General features: G+C 45.9%; 1 protein-coding gene across 2 annotated transcripts; it reads left to right on the top strand.

Moving 5' to 3' along the window:
- The first annotated feature begins 248 nt into the window (after window positions 1–248).
- STAM2 (signal transducing adaptor molecule 2) lies at window positions 249–21838 on the top strand. 2 transcript variants are annotated; one of them, XM_036386884.1, is made up of 14 exons: window positions 249–350; window positions 5760–5844; window positions 8248–8323; window positions 9885–9980; window positions 12615–12761; window positions 13595–13664; window positions 14002–14191; window positions 14867–14961; window positions 15357–15436; window positions 15600–15687; window positions 16083–16137; window positions 17018–17171; window positions 18168–18325; window positions 19110–21838. In XM_036386884.1, exons 1-14 carry the CDS (start codon window positions 311–313, stop codon window positions 19312–19314), a joined length of 1539 nt encoding a protein of 512 aa, XP_036242777.1. In that variant the 5' UTR covers window positions 249–310; the 3' UTR covers window positions 19315–21838. The 2 variants fall into 2 exon arrangements, with proteins under 2 accessions (XP_036242777.1, XP_036242776.1); XM_036386883.1 differs by having other exon boundaries at window positions 15354–15436.
- Window positions 21839–23163: the final 1325 nt, after the last annotated feature.

The raw sequence follows: 23163 nt of genomic DNA, 5'->3' as shown, positions 1-23163 counted from the left end.
AGCTCCGCCCCCGCGAGGCCCCCTCGCCGCGGGGCTGTCCCACGCAGTGCCTGCCGCCGCCGCCGCGCTCCCGGGGCCGCCGCCCGCCCCGTTCCCCCCCGGCCCGCGGGGCAGCTCCGCTGTTACCCCGGCCGGCCGCTCGTCCCGGCGGTTCGCGGCGCTGCGGGCGCGGCGCGGGCCGTGCGGGGCGGTCGGGCGCGGCGGACAGCCCGGCTCGCTGGGCAGCCGAGGCGGGGCGGGCGCGGCGGCGGCGGCGGCTCCGGCCGGGTCAGTCGGTGCGGGGCGAGCGGCGGCGGCACGGCGGGCAGAGATGCCGCTCTTCGCCGCCAACCCCTTCGAGCAGGACGTGGGTGAGCGGCTGGGCCCGGTGCAGGGCAAGCAGGGCGGCCTCCCGTCCCCTACCTTCTTCTCTTCCTCCTCTTTTCCCGCTTCCTTTTCCTCCTGGTCGTTTTCCTTCTCTTTTCCTCTCCCTGTTCCCCTCCCCGCTCTCCCTCTTCCGATCGGGCCCGATCCCGTTGGGTGTCTCGGTGGACGATCCGGAGGAGGATCGAGTGCTCCCTTGGCAGGTTCAGCTCGGCCCGGGCCGGGTGCTGAGGGAGCAGGGCTGGCCTGAGGCACCGGCGGCCATTGGGAGCTGGGCAGGCAGCGAGGCCGAGTGCTGCTCCTGGGGATGCCCCGGGCTGGGAAGTGTCTGGAAAGGTGGAAAAGGCCCTGGGAGGTGCTGCTGCCATCGCTGAACACGAGCCCAGGGGTGCCCAGGTGGGCAGGAGGCCGGGGGTCCCTGGGCCGTGCCAGCCCCGGTGTGACACAGCCCCAGGGCAGTGCTGGGGCACCTCCAGGGCTGGGGACAGCTCTGGGACAAGAGGGACCCTGAGGGGCTGCAGAATCCCTGAGGGAGCTGGGCAGGGGCTGCAGAATCCCTGAGGGAGCTGGGCAGGGCCTGCAGAATCCCTGAGGGAGCTGGGCAGGGGCTCAGGCTGGAGCCAAGGAGGATCCCCAGGGATCTTTTCCCTCTCTGGAATTCCCTGCCAGGAGGGCACAGCCGGGGGGGTCGGGCTCTGCTCCAGGGCACAGGGACAGGAGCAGAGGGAACGGCCTCAGGCTGGCCCAGGGCAGCTCAGGGTGGGCACAGCAGGAATTTCCCCATGCAAAGGGGGCTCAGGGATTGCAGCTGCCCAGGGAGGTTTGCAGTGCCCATCCCTGGAGGTGTCCCAGGAATTGTGGAGGTGGCACTCAGGGCTCTGGGCTGGGGACAGGGTGGGCATGGGCACAGCTGGGACTCCATGGGCTGGGAGGGCTTTTCCACCCAAAATAATCCCGGGATTGCTCCTGTGGCTGTGCTGGGCCCAGGGCACTCCAGCTCAGGGTTCCCTGGCTGCTCCTGACCCATCCTGGCCGGGCTGGGGGCTCTGGCAGGGAAAGGATCCCTGGGTCCCTCTCTCTCCCTTCCCCTCAGCAGCATCAGGGAATGGTTTGTGTCTGTTTTGCTCTGACTCCTGAAGTTTCCCAGCTTTTCCAGCGTGGCTGAGGTGTCTCTGCGCCTCCTGGCCTTGCTGGGTTTGCAGGGATCCAGGGAATGGTGGCAGCTGGAACATCTGCTGCTTTTCCTCCTTTTATTGAGGATTCCTTCCCAGCAGCTTCCCCAGAACCCCCCAGGGCACACAGTGGGAGTGTTGGGGTGGCTGTGCAGGGCCAGGAGCTGCACTGGATGATCCTCATGGATCTTTTCCAGCTCAGGATATTCTGTGATTCAGTGGTTACAAAACCTGCCTGGAGTTGGGGTGAAGACAGTGACTCAGTTGTTTTGTTTTGTTTCCTGCCCTGACTTGTGCTTAAACTCGTGCTCAGTGTCACTTCTTTGTTACACAACCAACGCCTGTTCTCAATGGCAGCACTGAGAAAAGCAGAGAAATAAACGAGACACCGGGCTCAGCTTTCTTATTGGGATCCTAGGAAAGAGAAGAATTCAGCATTCCTGGGATTTTTGTCCCAGCCAAAATGGGAGAGATTGAGTGCTCTTGTTGCCATACAATCTCTGGTTTGTTTGTAGTATAAGTTGAGCTGGTTTCTTATTTTATTTATTATTTTACTTCTAATTTCAGTTCCCTGGTGCAGTTTGCTGTTTGACCACACTCACATTTCACGTGGCTCAAACTGATGTGTTTGTTCAAGTGGATTTTTTTTGAACTCTGCAGGATTCTTTAACAAACTGAAATGCTTCAAGGACTCCCAGGCTGCAGAACTTCAAAACTGGGACTCTGTTTGCTTCCAGTTTCTCAAACTTTACTCAGTGTATTTTTTCTTTACTATTTTAATATTAAAGTTATAACTTTAGTATTTTAACATTAGTAGTTATAACTTATTATTATCACTTATTAAAATTTAGCATGTGCAACAGAATAGGAACTTGAATTATTGGGGCTAAATCTTAGAGTCCCTTGCCAGGAAAACTTTGTCATTAGAAGCTTTAAACAAATTAGCATTCTGTTGTGAATTAGACCATGGAAGATATCAGATTATCACATGTGGGTGCTCTGGGGAGGTGCTGAATTTGGAATTTTGGTGCCTTTTGTTGGCTGCAGCAGTGGGGCAGATCCAGCTGCCTCTTCATGTGGAGCTGCTCTTTTTTGGAACACCTGTGGGGAAAAAGGAATTTCCTCTTCCTACCCAACCCAGCCCTCAAGGGCTTCCATTTCCCTTAGGTTTTATTTCCTTTTTTCTTTTTCTAGTATTTATTATTATTATTTCTGCTTTCCCACGTTATTATTTTTCCCCATGTTACTATTTTCCCCCAGTGTTATTATTTTTTGCCACACCTGGGTTTGCTCAGTGGTTCCAAGCCCCCAGAGCTGAGCAGAGCCTTGGAATGTGCCTGGACACAGCTGCACATCCCAGGATAACCCTCTGGAGCTCTGGGGAGCGTGGCTGCTCTGCTTGGCCAGGAACCCCCAGAACCTTTGGGCCTTTGACATTTCCTGTCTGGATGTGTTCGGACTCCACGCGCACTCGCTGTTTTCCCAGCTCTGTCCTTCCTCTCGCACACCCTTCAGCCCTGGAGCAGCCTCCTTCCCTTTGCTGTTTGTCTCCCTGCCCTCCTCTCCAGGGCCCTGCAGGGCTCCAGGAGCAGGAGGTGTTTGCTGGAGCTTGGAGAGGCCCTGCAGGGGGTGAGGACATCCCTGCTTGCCCCTGGGCATTCCCTGGTCCCTGCCTGCGGTGGGAATGATCAAGGATGATCCTGAAATTTTTCCCTCAGTGCAAAGCTCCTTTCTTCTTCCTTTCTTCTTCTTTTTTTCTTCCTTTTCTTCTTCCTTTCTTCTTCTTTTCTTCTTCCTTTTCTTCTTCCTTTTCCCTTTCCTTTTCCCTTTCCTTTTCCCTTTCCTTTTCCCTTTCCTTTTCCCTTTCCTTTTCCCTTTCCTTTTCCCTTTCCTTTTCCCTTTCCTTTTCCCTTTCCTTTTCCCTTTCCTTTTCCCTTTCCTTTTCCCTTTCCTTTTCCCTTTCCTTTTCTTCTTCCTTTTCCCTTTCCTTTCCTGGAGGAGCTGTGGCAGTGCTTTGGGGCAGAGCTCCCCAAGCATTTCTCCTTTTGGCAGTGGGAGCAGCCAACAATTCCCAGCCCCTTCCCAGCTGCTCCTGTGAGTGCTCTCCCCTTTCTGGGCTGGCAGTGTTCCCTGGAACCACACAGCAGCTCGGCTCAGGGAGCTCAACCAGGGAAAAGCCATTCCTTGCCCGTGGAATTGTTTATCAAAGCACCCCAAGCAGCTCATTTTGCTTTTCTCATTATTTCCATGAAAGCCAGCTCAGGTCTCGTGTTCCTTTGTTAACTGGGGGGCTGCAGAGGACAAATCATTCCATGTTTTTAAAGGTTACCTTCCCTCTGTGCTGGAAAACTCCTGGAAAATGCATCCTCCCACATCTGCTTCTGCTCTGTCTCAGCATCTGTGAGGGAGTTATCCTTGAGAATTGATCCTGGATTTAGGGAAGGAGAACAGCAGCTGCTGCTCAGTTTGTCATGCTGGCAGGGAGGGAAACTTCCAGATCCCTGAGAGTTTGGGAAGGACAGAGCTGGGATCCCACAGCTGCTCCCAGCACAGGGTGGGTGCAGGGCAGGGAATTGGCTCCTGTGGGAATGTGCTGGCAGCTGGGAGGGAGCAGCTCTGAGCGTGGTGTGCTGGGGGCTGAGCTTGTTTTGGGACCCTGTGGCTCTGCACAGCTCCTGCCAGGAGGGCACAGCCAGGGGGATTTGGGATCATCCCAGGGCACAGGGACAGGAGCAGAGGGAACGGCCTCAGGCTGGCCCAGGGCAGCTCAGGGTGGATTTTGGGGCAATTCCTTCATGGAAAGCCATTTCCAACGCTGGCCCAGCAGCCAGGCCAGAGGTGAAGTCCCAGATGTTTTGGGCTGTAAATGCCACGTTTGCAGGGAGAATATTTGGCTGCATTTCTGCAGTGCCCTGGGCCTGGGCTGAGCATGTGGGGCTCAGAGCCCTCCTTGTCCTCCTGCACTTCTGCTCCTGAGGATTTCCCAGCCGTGCAAACCCCCTCATGTGGGCAACCCTCACCCTAAAAATCAGCAAATCTGGCAGCACATCCCAGCTTGGCCAGGCTTTCCCAGCAGGACAGGACTGTCTGGAATTCCCAAACAGGAGGGGGGATTTGGGATCGTCCCAGGGCACAGGGACAGGAGCAGAGGGAACGGCCTCAGGCTGGCCCAGGGCAGCTCAGGGTGGGCACAGCAGGAATTTCCCCATGCAAAGGGGGCTCAGGGATTACAGCTGCCCAGGGAGGTTTGCAGTGCCCATCCCTGCAGGTGTCCCAGGAATTGTGGAGGTGGCACTCGGGGCTCTGGGCTGGGGACAGGGTGGGCATGGCCACAGCTGGGGCTTCATGGGCTGGGAGGGCTTTTCCACCCAAAATAATTCCCTAATTCTGAGGTGAACTCTTGCTGGTGTAGCTGTGATGATCAAACCTTCCTGTTGCTGTGCAGGAGTTGGGATTATTTCCACTCAGGGAAATTGCAGTGGATCCTTGGGAAGTACTTAAGTACTTCAGGATATCCTTGGGAATCTTTTCACTCCTTAGGGATTGCACAGCCAGGAAATCTGCAGCTTCCTCAGGCTGATTTCACTTGATTTTCCTTTTTTTTTCTTTTTAAGTATTTACAATTGCAGGCACTCATTTATTTTTCCCCACCATCCATGAATTTGTTGTTCATGCCCTAAAATATTGATGCACTTAAAAGAAAACGTAGCAATTCTGTCATTTTTGGGGTTAGTTTTGAAGGTTTGTGGTTTCAAAATAATATTTACTTCCTTGAAGTAAATATACCAGTTTGTGTGGATAAATTATACCAGTTTGTGTGCAAAAATTCTACATTTCCATTTTTTTTACATCTGTAACAAAAGGGATTTGGGACATTGGTGGTGCTGTGGTTGTGTTCCCTTTGTGGAAATCTTTCTGCTGAGCAAAACTAAAATAAAATTGAGCAGCAAATGCAATCAAATGTTGAATTTGCTGTTTATTACTTGAACTGCAATATTTACATGGGGTTTAAATAAGCAGGCTAATAAAAACTTAAAAGCACAAATAAATACCATTAAGCCTTATTAATGAATCTGTAGAGTGAGTGGGCCAAGATGAGCTTTGAGGTTCCTTCCAACCCAAATCATCGCAGGAATCCATGAAATATTAATTTGGGATACATTGTGTTGATAGAATCTAAACCCAATAAAGAAATCACTTCATAAATCTTCTTTTTCTTTGCAGAAAAAGCCACAAATGAATACAATACCAGTGAGGACTGGGGGCTCATCATGGATATTTGTGACAAGGTTGGGAGCACTCCCAATGGGTAAGCTGGGCCTCAGCATTCCTGGGAATTCTGTGCTGCTGGGAGGAGGAAAATGGCACAGAGAGCACAGCTCCAAGTACATGGAGCTGCCTTGGAAATGCTTGGGAAGAAAAGTTCCAGGAGGATTTGGAGCAGAGCACTTGGTGTGTGCTGAGCACGCTGCAGCTTTTTCCTGCAGTTTGGCGCAGCACACCTGAGTTACCCATATTTAATCATCTGGCACAAATGCGGGGAAGTGGCTGTGCCAGGAGGAGAAAGCGAAACAATTTCTGTGCAGAAAAACACCTGGCAAGGAGCTGGGGCTTCTTGTGATCTTTGTCTGTGTCTGGTTGTTAGGGAAAATGGGAGAGAAAATGGAAAAAACAGGGATCAAAGCTCAAATCACTTGGAATCAGTTTAGCCTGAGTGGAACATAAATGGAATTTCAGTGATTCTGAAAAATGGCCAACAGTATTTGCTGAATTTTTGAGTGATGGCATCTTTTAAATTTGGAATTAATCTTCACATTTTAAGATTAACTCTGGAATTAATCCTCAATTATAAGTCATTCAGAATTTTTAGCAGTTCTAACATTAAAATTGGGGGTTTTTTGGTTGTTTTGGTTTGGTTTTAATTGATTACCTGCCACAAGGAATATCAGCAAATCTGTTCAGTCTGGGAATCTTTAGCCCTGAAGGAAAAAAAAAAAACTCCTTTGAGTCCTTCATTACAAATCAAATTTTTTATTGCCACGAGACTTTTGTAGAGGGAGCTGTTTTAAATCTGGTTTTGGAGGAAGAGATGTTGTAAAAAATTCTGTGATTTAAAAAAAAAAATACATATGGAGAAATAGAAATATATAAAAGGCATAATTAAATGTAAATATATATATTTATATAGAAAATAAAATCCCAAATTCTGAATTTGAAATGCCACTGCTGCTGGCATATTTTTAATTCAGTTTTGTGTCCTTTTCTTCCTTTCTGCCCTTGAGAATAATGAAGATTTTTGCCTACCCTAAATAAAAATACAACTTAAAAGAACTGAGTTGACTTTGTTGGATGGTGTGTACATGAAATAAAATGAAAATATTAGGACTAAAAGTGTATTTTTCTGGCACAGAGGCTTTCCTGTACTTTTCTAAAACAGCAGCCCAAGTATCTGGCAGTGATACTATTTTTTAAATGCTGCATCAGCTTTTTTTTAAATTTTTTTAGGATTTCATGTTTTTAAATGTTCCAAATATCAGTGTTAATGAAGCCTTTGATGTGCCTGAGCTCCTGCCAGCCATTAATGCTCATTTCAAGTGTGGAAAGCCCTCAGCAGAAGCATTTAAAAAGCTCTTTATTATTCTGCACTCACCTCAGGTTGTGCTGAAACAAATGATGGAAACCTTTGTGTCCTCAGCCTGAGGGCAAGGGGATCCAAGAGCTGGGAGTTCAAATAAATAAGATAAATAATTTCTATATTTAAATAAATATATGATATAAATAATATAAATATTTATTTAAATATTTAAATAAATATATTATATAAATAATATAAAATAAAATACCCATTGATTGAATCCTCTCATTTTCTGGGGACATTTCCTTCATTGTCTGGCCCAAGCCATGCAATTGCTTCCCTTCCTGGCCTGGCAGCAGGATTTTTGGGAATGGATGTGGAATGCCAGGGGGAAAAGGGAATTTCTGCCAATCCAACGCCCAGCTGAGGACAGACAGACTGGTCAGTGGGTAAATCTCTGCCCAGCCCTGAAAGGGTCACTTTGGTGACATTTTCATTCATCAGGCTCAGCTTTGGTGACATTTTTGTTCAGTAGTTTCAGGTTTGATGACATTTTTGTTCATTAGGCTCAGATTTGGTGCCATTTTTGTTCAACAAGCTCAGGTTTGGTGCCATTTTTGTTCAACAAACTCAGGTTTGGTGACATTTTCATTCAATAGGCTCAGCTTTGGTGACATTTTTGTTCAGTAAGCTCGGATTTGGTGACATTTTTGCTCAATAGGTTCAGGTGTGGTGACATTTTTGCTCATTAAATTCAGGTTTGGTGACATTTTTGTTCAGTAAGCTCAGCTTTGGTGCCATTTTCCCTCAATAAGCTCAGTTTTGGTGCCATTTTCCCTCAGTAAGCTCAGTTTTGGTGCCATTTTCCCTCAATAAGCTCAGTTTTGGTGCCATTTTCCCTCAGTAAGCTCAGCTTTGGTGCCATTTTCCCTCAGTAAGCTCAGTTTTGGTGCCATTTTCACTCAATAAGCTCAAGTTTGGTGCCATTTTCCCTCAGTAAGCTCAGTTTTGGTGCCATTTTCCCTCAGTAAGCTCAGCTTTGGTGCCATTTTGGTTCAGTTCTGGTGGAGGTTTGGGCTCATTCCTTGCACAGCTCCTGCCATTCTCATTTCTCCTGAATTTCTTGCTCCTTTGCAGAGCCAAGGATTGCCTTAAAGCCATCATGAAGAGAATGAATCACAAAGTTCCCCACGTGGCTTTGCAGGCTCTCACAGTGAGTCAGTTCCCAAATCCCCCCAAAAACCTCATGGAATGCAGCAATTAAACATTTACTGATCAATTCATTAATGCCTTGATTAACCTCAGTAAATCAGTGTCCCTGCTGGATTTACCTTTTACTTTGGATTTTTTGGATTGTGGATTATTTGCACTCTTTTCTCATTTGCATTTTTCTTTCTTATTTTGGATTATTTGCACTCTTTTCTCATTTGCATTTTTTCTTTCTTATTTTGGATTATTTGCACTCTTTTTTTATAACTTACACTTTTTTCCTGATTTTGGATTATTTGCACTCTATTTTTTAACTTACACATTTTTCCCTTATTTTGGATTATTTGCACTCTTTTTTAAATTTGCACCTTTTTTTTCTTATTTTGGATTATTTGCACTCTTTTTTTATAACTTACACTTTTTCCCCTTATTTTGGATTATTTGCACTCTTTTTTAAATTTGCACCTTTTTTTTCTTATTTTGGAATATTTGCAGTCTTTTTTTTAATTAACACTTTTTTCCCTTATTTTGGATTATTTGCACTTTTTTTTTAGTTGCAGTTTTATTTCCTTTTTTGGTTTATTTGCACTCTTTATTTTTCACTTTTTTCCTGATTTTGGATTATTTGCAGTCTTTTTTAAATTTGCACTTTTCTTTCTTATTTTGGATTATTTGCACTCTTTTTTATTGTCACTTTTTTTCCTGATTATTTGCACTCTTTAAATTTGCACTTTTTTCCCCTTATTTTGGATTATTTGCACTCTTTTTTATTTTAACTTTTAAAAATTTTGGATTATTTGCATTTTTTAATTTGCACTTGTTTTCCTTTATTTTTGATTATTTGCACTCTTATTTTTTTATACTTTTCTAATTTTGGATTATTTGTAGTATTTTTTATTTGCACTTTTTTTCTTACTTTGGATTATTTGCACTTTTTTTAATTTGTACTTTTTTCCCTTATTTTGGATTATTTGCACTTTTTTAAATTGCAGTTTCTTTTCCTTTTTTTGGTTTATTTGCACTCTTTATTTTTTACTTTTTTCCTTTATTTTGGATTATTTGCACTCATTTTTATTTTCACTTTTTCCCCTTTATTTTGAATTATTTCCACTCTTTTTTTTAAATTTGTACTTTTTTCCCTTATTTTTGATTATTTGCCCTTTTTTAATTGCAGTTTCTTTTCCTTTATTTTGGATTATTTGCACTCTTTTTTATTCGCACCTTTTTTCCTTTAGTTTGGATTATTTGCACTCTTTTTAGTTTGCACTTTTCTTTATTTTGGATTATTTACACTCTTATTTACACTTTTTTCTTTATTATTATTATTATTTGCACTCTTTGTTATTTGCACTTTTCCCCCTTTATTTTGGATTATTGGCACTCATTTTTATTTTCACTTTTTCCCCTTTATTTTGAATTATTTGCACTCTTTTTTTCAATTTGCTTCTTTCCTTCTTCCTCTTTTGGATTATTTGCACTCTTCTTTTTATTTGCACTTTTTCTATTTTGGATTATTTGTACTTTTCTTTTGCCCTGCATTTTCCCAATTGTCTTTCTGCTGGCAGCTTTTAGGAGCCTGTGTGTCCAACTGTGGCAAGATATTCCATTTGGAAGTGTGTTCCAGGGATTTTGCCACTGAAGCTCGAGCTATAATAAACAAGGTAAATTGTTTTAGAACCTGCAGTCCTGGGGGAAGGATTATTTTGGTAACTTCTCCAAATTAATGTTGTGGTTAATGCACATTTTTTATGTTTTCACTGAAATTTGTGTCATTTTTACTCTGAAAAAATAATCTGTTAAAGAGCTGACAGCTGATAATCCTTCACACTTTTACAAAATTATATGAGCACTTTTAATTAAAATCTGTGTTCCTAAGCTCCATTAATTTGATCATGATGAGTGCAGCTTTTCTTGAGGAGAGTTTTTATTAAGCTTGAAGGAAATTCCTGGGCTGAAGTGAAAGGGAAGATGATGAGGAAGTGCAATGACATTTGTCCAAGGGAAAGGATGAAGTTACAGACAATCTTTTTAATTTTTAGAGAATCTGGGAATGTTGAATGAGAAAATAAGCAAGAAAAGGAGACTGAAATGGTTGGGCTCAGGCAGCTGCTGGGCTCTAAATGTGGCTGTGAGGAATTGAGTAAGCAGGAGCAGCTTTTCCCTAATTACTGCTCCAGTTGGAGACAAAACTGGTTAATGGGTTAAAAAGGAGTTTTCAGATCCCTGCAATCATCAGAGGCTGAGCAAAGCAATTAAGGAAAGTAATAAAATTGCTGGGAAGCAAAATGAGTTCACAGCTCTTGTGTTTCTGGCTTTTGTGGAAAAATAGGTCTGCAAGTGCTGCCTGTGTTCCCATTAGCCAGGCTCCATGCTGGGGCTCACCCTGACCTGCAGCACCCAGGGATGGGCAGGGACCCTGGGATCCACCCAGGGATGGGCAGGGACCCTGGGATCCACCCAGGGATGGGCAGGGATGCTGGAATGCTGGGATCCACCCAGGGATGGGCAGGGACCCTGGGATCCTGGGATCCCACCCAGGGATGGGCAGGGACCCTGGGATCCACCCAGGGATGGGCAGGGACCCTGGGATCCACCCAGGGATGGGCAGGGACCCTGGAGTGCTGGGATCCACCCAGGGATGGGCAGGGATGCTGGGATCCACCCAGGGATGGGCTGGGACCCTGGGATCCTGGGATCCACCCAGGGATGGGCAGGGACCCTGGGATCCACCCAGGGATGGGCAGGGACCCTGGGATCCCACCCAGAGATGGGCAGGGACCCTGGGATCCACCCAGAGATGGGCAGGGATGTTGGGATCCCACCCAGGGATGGGCAGGGATGCTGGGATCCCACCCAGGGATGGGCAGGGATCCTGGGATCCCACCCAGGGATGGGCAGGGACCCTGGGATCCACCCAGGGATGGGCAGGGACACTGGAATGCTGGGATCCACCCAGGGATGGGCAGGGATCCTGGGATCCACCCAGGGATGGGCAGGGACCCTGGGATCCACCCAGAGATGGGCAGGGATGTTGGGATCCCACCCAGGGATGGGCAAGGACCCTGGGATCCTGGGATCCACCCAGAGATGGGCAGGGATCCAGGGATCCCACCCAGGGATGGGTTCTGGACCACAATTTCTGTGTTCTTGGGAAATAGTGACCCCTTACCCCCAGCCCTGGCCCCCTTGGAGGAATAATGAATAAAATTGGGCTTTTTCCCTCTTTTCCCTGAGAAAATGGGTTCAGCCAAATGTGACAAATGTCTTTGTGGTGCTCCTGAGCCCAGCAAACTTCCTGGTTCAGAAATGCAGTTTGGAGGCCAAAGCTGGCAGTGCCCTCCCTGCTCAGCCCATGCTGGGCTCACAGCCCTGAGTGGGATCTGATTCCTTGGGCTGGGAACCTTGTCCCAGTGCCAGGATCTGGGGGAGCCACAGGAATTCCTGGCAGAGCATGAATTGATCTTGGTTTGCCCCCACTCCAAGCAAATCATCTTTTACCAGCAGCTCAGCTCCACTTTGGGAATAAAAACTGTCCCTAAAGATTGTCCCCATGGATACTCCATTTTTGTAGGAGAAGCTGGTTCAAGGAGACAAAGATCAGGGGTTTGTGATGTTCTCTCAGCTGGCACAAAGCTGTCCTGGCATCTGAGGAGAAACTGCAGAGGCCACAAAAGGTGGATTGGAGGCAAAGATTTCTTGGAGGAGTTCTTGTAGGGAAGGACTTATTGGAGGATTTATTGGAGGGAAGGATTTCTTGAAGGATTTCTTGGAGGGAAAGATTTCTTGGAGGATTTCTTGGAGGGAAAGATTTATTGTAGGAGTTCTTGTAGGGAAAGATTTCTTGGATTTCTTGAAGGGAAAGATTTCTTGGAAGATTTCTTCTAGGGAAAGATTTCTTGGAGGATTTCTTGAAGGGAAAGACAGTAGCTTATATCAGACCAGTTGATGTGGTTGGGAAGTGGAAAACAACACACTTGAGAAGGAATGAAGAGAAAATTGAGGTTAAATGGAGGGTGAGTAACACAGAGAGGCAGAAATTTGGGGAAAGTGTGGTAGGCAGCCTGAATTTCTCTAGAATTAGTACTCCAGGAGCTCAGCATGTTCTCTGGAATATCAGATCAGGGTATAAAAGGTCAGGAGTTCTACACTCTGCTCCCCAAATCTTCTCAATCTACACAATTATTAATAATTAAGCATATTTATAGGAAAATGGCTTTGGTAACCATTTTGGTAACGGCTCCTTCTGTTCGTTTTGAGGCTCAAACATCCCTTTTTCTCCAATTTTGTTCTTCCAGGCTCACCCAAAAGTGAGTGAAAAGCTAAAAACCCTCATGGTGGAGTGGTCAGAAGAATTCCAGAAAGATCCACAATGCAGTTTAATATCTGCAACCATCAAATCCCTGAAGGAAGAAGGGGTCACTTTCCCTGCAGCAGGATCCCAGGTGAGAGCTGCTGTGGGACAGGGATGGGTGCCAGGCTCTGGTGCCCTGCCCCAAATCCCCTTTTCCTCTTTGTCCCAGCAGTTGTCCCGGGTTTGGAGTGGTTTATTTTTCACTTCTGCTGGTTTGTTGTGCCCAGTCTAACAGCAGATATGATGCCAGGTGGTTTTTTCCTGACTTCTGTTACTGATACTTCTAAATATTTCCACATTCTTCAGTCCTGAAAATCAAAATTACAATTTTTATTACCATATCCTTACACAAAGTTTACTTCCCTCTCTATGAAACACAGAGGGTTTTTAACTTTTACAAACACTGTGAGTTTTTTAACTTTTACAATCCCTCCTCCCTCCACAAAGATGTTTTCACTTCTAAATCTGATCTATGTGTAAAACATATGGCAGGAACATGGAAGAGTTGAGCACTGGCACCCAATTCCAGTTCCTGGTGGGAATGAAAACTCCAGGAATGATTTCACTGTGCTGCTGGGGAGAGTTGTAGGATTTAAGTCAGCAGCTCCCAACTGGAGCATCTTCTCTCTTGAAGGGGGTATAAAAGTGGAAAGGGTCATTTAAATGAGTAGTCTCACTGTAAGAAATATGACTGAAATAATTATGTCAATAAAATCAGTTATTTCAATTAAATCTCAGTATTTCTTTTACTTTTTTCCCTGCTGAAAACAGAAACAAGCCTGAAGGGTGGTGTTTTTTATTTCTTGGAGATCACCTGGATTCCATAATCCACCTGATCAGGAACAACTCGGTGCTAATTTTTAAAAATACCAAATTGTGGAGATGTCATTGTCATTTGTCCCTCTGTTGTTCCCACCTCTGCAGGCTTCCACCAGTGCTGCTAAGAATGGCTCCTCATCCAGTAAATCCAAAGAAGATGAGGATATAGCTAAAGGTGAGTTGCTGTCTCAGCCTTGGCTTGGACCCCAGAAATTTGGTTAAAAAGCAGGGAAATGGGAATTTGGGCTCTTTCCTGATTTCATTGAAATCAATGCCACAGCAGGTTGGGAATTGTGGCATTCCAGGCGTTTCCCTCATCCATGGGGATGTGGGGTAAGACACATTCCTCTCCATCACACAGCATTTTAAATGTTAACTTCCAACACTGCAGAAGCAGACCTTGTTGAAATAAAGCCAGAAATCCTGTTTTGATTAAATCAAGAAACCCAACTGCTTTGTCTCCAGGCATAAACCCCTCAAACCTGTTCTCTTCCTCTCTGCCCCACCTGCAGCTATTGAATTGTCTTTGCAAGAGCAGAAGCAGCAGCAGCAAATGGAGACCAAGTCCTTGTACCCACCTGCAGAAATGCCACAAAACCCCCAGAGCCTGAGGAAGGTGCGAGCTCTGTATGACTTTGAAGCTGTCGAGGACAATGAGCTCACCTTTAAAAGTGGAGAAATTATTTTTGTTTTGGATGACAGGTACAATACACTCAGGTGGAGCTGACTTTGTTCCACCACTCTTGTTTCTCTCAGGGTAGCACATTTTTCCTCTGATGCTTTTTCTCCCCCCACAGAAGTGTCATTGTCACTCTGCCCTCCCTCACATCCCTTTCTCTTCCTTTTATCTTTCCAAATTCCTAGTTTCTGACCTCAAATCTTTTTTAGTGCAGGGAGAACCTCGAGTATTTCATCCAGTTTGTAGTTTGGAAGATAAATCTTAGTTGGTTGTTTGGCATAAGAAAATGCACTGGCATCACATTCCATCTGCTTCCAGCAGCTGTTAAACCTCTGGCTAGCAAGAATCAGATTTGCCAAGAATAAAACTGATTAAAAATAGCTAAAATAATGATTGTTGTTAACACCTCTAGGGATATATACAGCTTTAAAGGGATGGCAAGTAATCAATATAAAGATTTGATGGATTGTGTTCACTTTTCAGTCATCCCCTGACTCCTCTTCCTCCCTTCCCTCCCCTGTGCCCCAGCTCCTGTTTGGCTTTGTGCTAATCCCTGCAAGTTCTCTTTTAGATCTCACAGGGTTTTGGTACAAAAACCACCAAATATGTCTCTGTACCTCAGATTTTCAGTCAACACCCCAACTATGTCCCTGGCTGTGCTGCCCCCTGAGTTGTGTAACCCTTCTTTGTTTCCCCAGCGATGCCAACTGGTGGAAGGGGGAGAACCACAGAGGAGTGGGGCTGTTCCCATCCAATTTCGTCACCTCTGACTTGTCTGTGGAGCCCGAGGCAGGTGAGTTCCCTGCTGAAATGATGGATGGGTCCTTGCACAAAGGCAGCTTTGTGCTGCAATCCTAATTAGCCCAGCAGCAAAATAATCTCCTCTGTCAGCCCCAGGAAAGGATTGAGAGACATCCTGCCCTTGTTTCAAACAATCAAGCACAGATCACTCCACGACTCCCCTTAATTTCTGTCTCTATTTCTCTTTTAAGTTATTACCGTTTTCTGTGACAGAAATTGGGTTCGATTCACCATAATTCCTTGTCAGCAACATATTTACAAATCCAGCAAATTGCCATTTCAAATGTCACAGTGTCTTTTCACACAGAAAAATAACAAGGAGCAAATGTTTGTTTGAAGTTATCGCAGCAACAGAGAGAAAAGAAATAATCTCTGTTCTTCCAGCAGCTGTGGATAAAATCTCTGTTCCTGAGGACCCTGCAGAAGAAATTAAGAAAGCAGAACCTGAGCCAGTTTATATTGATGAGGTATGAAGCCACTTGAAAATAAAATATTGCTGGGCTTTTGCATTCTTTCGGTGCTGAATGTTGGCAGGTGATTCTTTGTCTATAAAGAACTTTTATTTGAATATGAAACCAATCTTGGCATGGCTGGGAAATCAGAGTTCTTCATCTTGGCTTCCCCTTTCAGGAGAAGATGGATAAAACACTGCAGGTACTTCAGAGCATAGATCCCACGGATTTAAAGCTGGATTCTCCAGATCTTCTCAACTCAGAAGGTACTTGCAGCACTAAATGAGCTCTTTTTTATGGCTTCTTCTCACAATTACCTTTTGTGGATTGAGCTGGGAGTTCTTTGTGTTTATTTTAAGCTTAGGGGAGCTGTGCTCTGTACTAACAGTGCTGGAGAACACTTATTTCACCGTGGGAGTGTGGGGCTCTGGGGATAATTTGAATTTTTTTTAATAGTTCCAAGCCAGCTCCACGTTTAGCAGAGTCATTTGCATAACTCCCAGCTCTGTAAAATGCCTGAGCTTTGCAAGATCCATCTACCAGTCCCAGCCCTGAAATAAATAAGAAATTAATTTTACTGTAGTTGGATAAAATATTTCTGGCTGCATTTAAACATTTAATTGTGCAAGACATCAACTGCCTCACCACTTTGTCTTCACAGATATCTGCCAACAGATGGGTCCAATGATAGATGAAAAACTAGAAGAGATAGATAGGTGAGCACAATTTATTCACTCATTTCCTTCACATTGGGCAGGTTTAATGAGATTTCTTTGGTACTTTCATCTCCTGAGCTAGAAAACCTCGCAAGAAAAATTTACCAACTTTATTTTTGAATGCTGAAATATCAAGTTCTGAGTGTGTGCACTGAGATTTGATTGCTGCTCTCCCAAAATTCCCTGCACTGGTCACGGATGCTTTTTCCTTTGGCATTTTGTGACTGTAGCCTTCTCCAGGCTGTCCAGAGGTTGGAATTTTCAGTCTGTGATTCAGTTGGGGATTATTCCAGGTTTTCCTCACCTCTCCCTCCTCAGGTTTGGCTGCCCAGTACCTGAGGGGGCTGATCAGGAACATGGAGAGGGACTGGGGACAAGGGATGGAGGGACAGGAGCCAGGGAATGGCTCCCAGTGCCAGAGGGCAGGGATGGGTGGGACATTGGGAATTGGGAATTCCTGGCTGGGCTGGGATTCCCAGAGCAGCTGGGGCTGCCCCTGGATCCCTGGCAGTGCCCAAGGCCAGGATGGAGCAGCCTGGGATAGTGAGAGGTGCCCATGGCAGAAGGGTGGAATGAAACCTTGTAAGGTCTCTTCCAACCCAAACCATTCCATGATTCTGTGACTCCTGAGGAAATTTGAGGGTGGAAAGAGCAGGGAATTCCACCTGGGAATTGCTGGTTTGGTGCCAGACATGGTTGTACAGCTCTTGGATTTTCCTTCCAGTCACACAACAGCAATTTTTCAATATTAATAGGTTAGAAAATGACCTTTTACCTTTCAGGGGCTTATTTTTCTTGCATATTTCATGCAGCACTGGTCTTTCCTCCCCATGTAAGATGTCCCAGCAGCTCAGTGCCCTCCCCATTTGCTTTGGAACAGGAAACATTCCGAGTTATCCGAGCTGAACGTGAAGGTTCTGGAAGCTCTGGAGCTCTACAACAAACTGATGAACGAGAGCCCCATGTACTCAGCCTACTCCAAACTCCAGCACCCTGCACAATTCCCACCCACCTCCTCTGGAGTCTCTGTGCAGGTCAGTATCCCTGGGATCTGGAAATTCCATGGGATCTGGAAATTCCCTGGGATCTGGCAATTCCCTGCTGCTTATCCCTGGTTTAAAAAAATCACAGCAAAACCCAAAGGGAGCCCACGAGCAATCTGACATTACCTTTGCAGGAGATGGGGATTTATGCACTAGAACAGAAGGTTTTGCTTGGCCACTGTTGAGAATTCCAACAGATCCCTTCCATAATTCATTTCTTGCAGTTGGGATTGGGTGTTGCAGCAGCCTGCTGGGTATTCTTGCTGTGAGTCATGTCAATCTCCAAGTAAAATGTTCCCTTCTTATCTAATGGTGGGGATGGGAGGGAACTGGAATATCAGTGTATTAATCCCAAGTGTATTTTTTGCTATATATAGAAACACTCTGCTTTTAGCTCCTTTTGCCCTTAGAAAAATGAACATTTTGTATCAGTTCTAAACATGTGCTATTTGTGCTCCAAACTGTTTTACACTGTCCCTAATGATGGCTTAAGGAATAAAGATGGAGGGGAAGGAGAGATTTTCAAAAAGCACAGAATGAGGGTTTTTACTTGAAATGAATTTTACTTTCATGTTAATTGTTCAGTGGGAAAAGAATAGTTGCCATGGCAACTGCTAGATCTGAAAATATGTCAGTTAAAAGTAATTCCGTGTCCTTAACTCCAGTAACGATGGAAAATTCATTATATTTGGAGGTTACAAAGTAATTTAAGCCAAAAGGCAACTGGAGTTTGCTGTTTCCTCCCAAGACCGGTGCCTAGAAATGCAGGATAATGCTGGGCTTTATTTGGGACAAACCTATTTATCCCAAATCCAACCCCCACCAGCAACTCCAGCCCCGTGCCTCCTGAATTTGGAGGGAATGTTGCATTATTTAAACCAGAACTGGCAGCAAGTGCAGGTTTTGCTTCCAGCTGTAGAATATTCTGGTGGATTCAATCCAAAGCGTGCTGAGCACCAAATCTGCTGGCCTTGATTTGCTTTGCAGTCGTATCCTGTGCAGCCTCCCAGTGGGAATTACATGATCCAGGGGGTGTCCATGTCCCCAGGGTACAGCCTGGCCCCGGAGCAGGTGGGCCAGGTGAGGTCTCTGCCTCAGAGCATCAACTCTGCAGCCACTCAGCCACCTCCAGCTGCTTATTTAAGGTATGGATCCAGCAAATCCTTCTTTCTGGGGGGAGTTTTGCCACTTTGCACGTTCTCGTGGCGCTTACATTTAGTGACACATCATTTTTGAGAGGAAAATACCAATTTTAGTCAACCAGGGAGCAATGAGAGCATTATTCTGGGTAAAACTGATCCTGCACAAGGAGGTTTCCCAGGAAGGTTTGAAGAGGGAAAGGTTGAGAAGGAACCTCTGACCTTGGCTTTAAGCACCCAGCACCAAAGATTGAAGATTAAACAGTAGGAGTAAGTTCAAGAGCAAGAGTAAGTAAGTTGAAAAGCAAGAGTAAGTTCAAGAGCAAGAGTAAGTAAGTTGAAAAGCAAGAGTAAGTTGAAGAGCAAGAGTAAGTAAGTTGAAAAGCAAGAGTAAGTAAGTTGAAAAGCAAGAGTAAGTTGAAGAGCAAGAGTAAAAGTTATGTATTAGAATTACTGAGCTGCTGAAAGAATTTTGAGGGTGAAAATGTTTCTTAGTGCAAGAACTATAAAAACTGCCATGTTAGAGGCATGAAAAGTATGGAATTCCTGGGAAACTCTGTTTGTTAACATGGAGGAGTAACAGGAGGGAAAGTGCAAGGCCAGAGCTGATTGAAGTTGAGAGTGTGCGTGTAAAAAACCGTATTTTTGCAGCCGGCAAAACACGAAATTGCTTCCAAAATGACCCTTTTGGTCAAATGTGCATGTTTAGGGGGCTCCCAGCTTGTTTTGGGAGTGCCCTTGGTGCTGTGGTGCTGTCCCTGTGAGCGTGGTTGGTGTTGTGTCCCCGCAGCCCCGACCCCGCGCTGCCGCAGCCCTTCCCGAGTGTCCCGAGTGTCACCGGCGCCGCCGCCGCCGCCTTCCCCCAGCACCAGATGGGCGTGCCCGTGGACGTGGCAGCATTCCAGAGCAACCAAGGACCAGCTTATCCCGTGGCACTTCCTGCTCATTCCCTGCTCCAGCAGCAGCCAAATTTCCATCAGCAGCCTCTGCTGTGAACAGCCGGGATGGAGGAGCTCCGAGCTTGGCGGTCTTTGGGAGTCCCTGCCGTGGATATCAAAGTCCATCTTCCTCTCAAAGAGCCCAACTCGCTGCGTTAGGCTGGTGCAGAGTAAAAATAGGCACCAGCTCTGATGGTTATTTGCATTTTTGCATCCTGAACTAGATTAGGGGATGGTTTAAAATAATTCCCCATTCCTCCGAGTCCCTTTTTTTTTTTCTCTTTCCTTGCGCTTTCAGGAAACGTCACTTGTGAATCTTTGAAAGATTGTCCCAAAATAATTCTCTTTGCAATGTGTTTCTGGAAGCTTGAGGACGCTGAGATGCTGTTGCTTTGCCTCCTCTGGTGTCTTCTGTAATCCTTCTGTCCCAGTGGCTTTAGGGAACCTCTGCACTTGGGAGTCCCCTTCCTGAAGGACGCGCCGCGCAATCCAAGGGGTCCCCGCCTCCAGCTGGAAGAGGAAACTCTGCCCCTCAGGACCACATCCCTGTGGAAATAGGAGGAAAAGAGGGGCTTGACAGTGCTGCCTGTGTGTTTTGGAAAACACAGAGAACTGCTGTGTTTTTTCTTGAGGAAAACACGTTTTCCTCCAATTCCCCGGTGTCTTGGCAGAGGTGGCGCTGCCAGCACGAGGCTCCTTGGGAAGAGCAGGCAGGGGATGCTCCAGGTGGATCCAGGGTGTTGAGCTAGGAACTCACAGGATCTCTCTTCAGGTTTCCTTTCTGGATGGATGTAGAAGTGAAGGAGCATTGGAATTGCTTGTGGGAAAGGAGGGGCTGGAGAATGTTGGAAGCTGCTGAAGCCTCTGAGGATCTGTTCCCTTTGCAGGGGGAGCTGAGTGGAACAGGAACCGTCCTGATGGGACCAGGGGGTTCTGCCTCTCTTGGATTTCCTTTCTCTGCCCCTGTGTCCATGTCTCACCCAGCCCTGAGCCCAGAGGAGCTCCTGCACCACTGGGAAAGGGGAATTTGAGGCCATCCCACGCGCTGGGGGTGGGATTGGGCTCCTGTGCACAGGAAATCCAGAGCCTTTCCCTGGAGGAGGGATTGCCTCAGAACTGGCCACGAGTGGCAGCTGGGGAGAAAAGGAATCCAAGAATTTCTTCCCTGATGCACTTTTTGAAGGGTGGGGTTTGTCCAAGGGAGCACATGAGCTGGATTATCCTTGGGGAATGTGGGAATCCCTTCTTTTTCTTGTTTCAACTGCTGAACAAAAAAATCACTTCATCCTCCTATTTACCTCCTCACTGGAGCATGGTCACATTTATCCTGCTTTTAACCACCTCTGCTGAGTGATAATCCTTGGTTTGGGGAAATAATGGAAGCAAATTTCTGATAAAAATAACTCCATTAAACGCAGGAAGCTCCCAGATGTCTAAATACGCATTTTTGATGTATAAACTTCATCCCAGTTTGGAACTCCCAGGCTGCTGAGTGACAAAACCCACCCTCCACTCAGCACCTCCTTTTATTTCATTATTTGCTATCTTGACCTTACACTTGCAGCCTTGTGCCCATGCAAAAAGTGCTCTTTAAATCACTTTTTATTTAAATGTGTGCAATTGGAAGGAGGATTTTGTCTTTCCTTTGGATGTGACTTTAATTTGTCTTGATCCTTCCCCTGGAAGTAGCTCAGTACAAATAACACATGTGGCAATACTGAAGTGTTTTGATAACTTGTTCCTTGTGTCTTTTGAGGAAATGAATTTATTTCAATGCTGCTGTTCCAAATTCTCATTGTTTGGAGCTTTTATTTGTCAGAGTTTACTTTGTTCCAAGTTGGTTTGGGGTAGAACTAAACCTTGCTCTTGTTGCTATCAATTCTCCATGTTTGTTAGGAAATTGAAATTGGTGTTTTTTCTGGATTCTGAGCTTTGGGCCAAGAGAAATCTTCAATTGAGCCAGCCAGATGTGATTTGATGATGTTAATTGTTAAGTATAAATAATGTATATACTCATTTGTCTGAGATTTTCTACACAGCTCCACACATGCCTGAACTTTTATAAAAGCAGGATTTGTCCTTCTGTCACCTCTTCTACTCCTTACTCTGTGATATGCAACTTGTAGATAGTGTAAAATAATTTAATTATTATTAAACCAGTGTATTTAGAGGGGGTTGGTGTTTCTCTTCATACTTCTAGACATGATCATATTTATTTTTAAGGCCTGATTGTAACTGAACATGCTGCCAAAGGATTTCTCTAACTCCAGATTTCTACCTTAGGTTTCTACCTGCTGTTTTCTATCAGGAATTCAGGGTGGAGAACTCCTGCTTTTTCATATAAACCCTTAACATAGGAACCTTTCTAATGAGACTTTCCAGGTGGTGTATTTGTCTCATGGGTGTTAAGTGTCACTATGAGATCCATTTCCTTTGGTGTGAGCTGGGGACCTGTTGTGTCTGTTCAATTTGTCACCCCAGAGTGCTCTGAGGGCTTGTGCTCTGTCACCTGATGTCAGCCACGCTTTGTCTCTCCAATTGGCTCCAGAAATAATGGTAAAAATCAGATTATTGAAACCTCCCACGTGCTCTTGTGTGTTCTTTGTGCTGCAGGGTTTGGTGGGGATGGCCCTGGGCTTGTGGCACTCTGTCCCTCCATGCTGTGGCCTCTCTCAGGCATCATTTCCTGAGATAAGGATGATTTTCTTCCCTTATTTTTATCTGTGCATCTTTTCTAAGACCTCCCAGGCACTGCCCCTGCTTGCACTGAGAGCTCTCTGTGGGATGAGCAACGTTTGTTCACAAACACACCCAGGAACATTCCCTGCTCAGAGAGTGAAGGAGTCCTGAGTCCTGTGATCGTGCCTGAGAATTCTGTTCATCCCAGGCAATCAGGGTGAATCCCTGGGCTCTGATCCTGCTGCTGAGGCCCTGCATGGACACCAAAACCACCTGAGAATTCTGTTCATCCCAGGCAATCAGGGTGAATCCCTGGGCTTTGATCCTGCTGCTGGGGCTGTGCATGGACACCAAAACCACCTGAGAATTCTGTTCATCCCAGGCAATCAGGGTGAATCCCTGGGCTCTGATCCTGCTGCTGAGGCCCTGCATGGACACCAAAAACCCCTGAGAATTCTGTTCATCCCACACAATCAGGGTGAATCCCTGGGCTCTGATCCTGCTGCTGGGGCTGTGCACGGACACCAAAACCACTGAGAATTCTGTTCATCCCAGACAATCAGGGTGAATCCCTGGGCTTTGATCCTGCTGCTGGGGCTCTGCATGGACACCAAAAACAGCTGCAAAGAGCCCCAAAAAATTGTTGTTTACACATCAGTCACTGGTTTTCATCCTTTTTTTTACAGCCCTTAGGAGCTTCTGACCCCAGTGGGTTGATTTGGGGTCACTTCAGGCTGGAAGTCAACCTTTAAAAAGCCAGATCATATCCTGAATTATTGGGAAATGCTGGCTTGTTTTCCCTTCTGAATCCCAGCCTGACCCATGAGGTCTCTGGAGAGAATCTATCCCTGGGAAATCAGCCACTCCATGGTCAATGTTTCAACAGAAGTGCCTTCCTAGGACCAATTCAGTGATGAAACTGAATGTAGAAATAATCTCATTTAGACCACAGCCTCGGTGACCCACATTCACCTCAGACACAGAAAACAGCCAAGGAATGGAAGGATTTGGTGTCTGGAGTGACACAGGAGGACACTGGCAGGGCTGGCTGTGCTCAAGAGTGTGCAGCTGTGAGTGAGGATGTGCACACTGCTGCTCCTGCTCATCCCAGTGCAGTGAGGATGTGCACACTGCTGCTCCTGCTCATCCCAATGCAGTGAGGATGTGCACACTGCTGCTCCTGCTCATCCCAATGCAGTGAGGATGTGCACACTGCTGCTCCTGCTC

The sequence above is a fragment of the Molothrus ater genome, chromosome 7, assembly GCF_012460135.2.
Source record: "Molothrus ater isolate BHLD 08-10-18 breed brown headed cowbird chromosome 7, BPBGC_Mater_1.1, whole genome shotgun sequence".
NCBI lineage: Eukaryota > Metazoa > Chordata > Aves > Passeriformes > Icteridae > Molothrus > Molothrus ater.
The sequence above is the reverse complement of the archived record's forward strand: the minus strand, read 5'-3'. Positions and strand labels throughout refer to the sequence as shown.

What these genes read in the sequence shown, in the direction of transcription:
- STAM2 (XM_036386883.1), top strand. Translation starts at nt 311, where the DNA reads ATGCCGCTCTTCGCCGCCAACCCCTTCGAGCAGGACGTGG. An exon ending in CCTCTGGAGTCTCTGTGCAG is followed by an intron (nt 17,172 to 18,167) that starts GTCAGTATCCCT and finishes TTTGCTTTGCAG; the next exon opens with TCGTATCCTGTGCAGCCTCC. An exon ending in CCTCCAGCTGCTTATTTAAG is followed by an intron (nt 18,326 to 19,109) that starts GTATGGATCCAG and finishes GTGTCCCCGCAG; the next exon opens with CCCCGACCCCGCGCTGCCGC.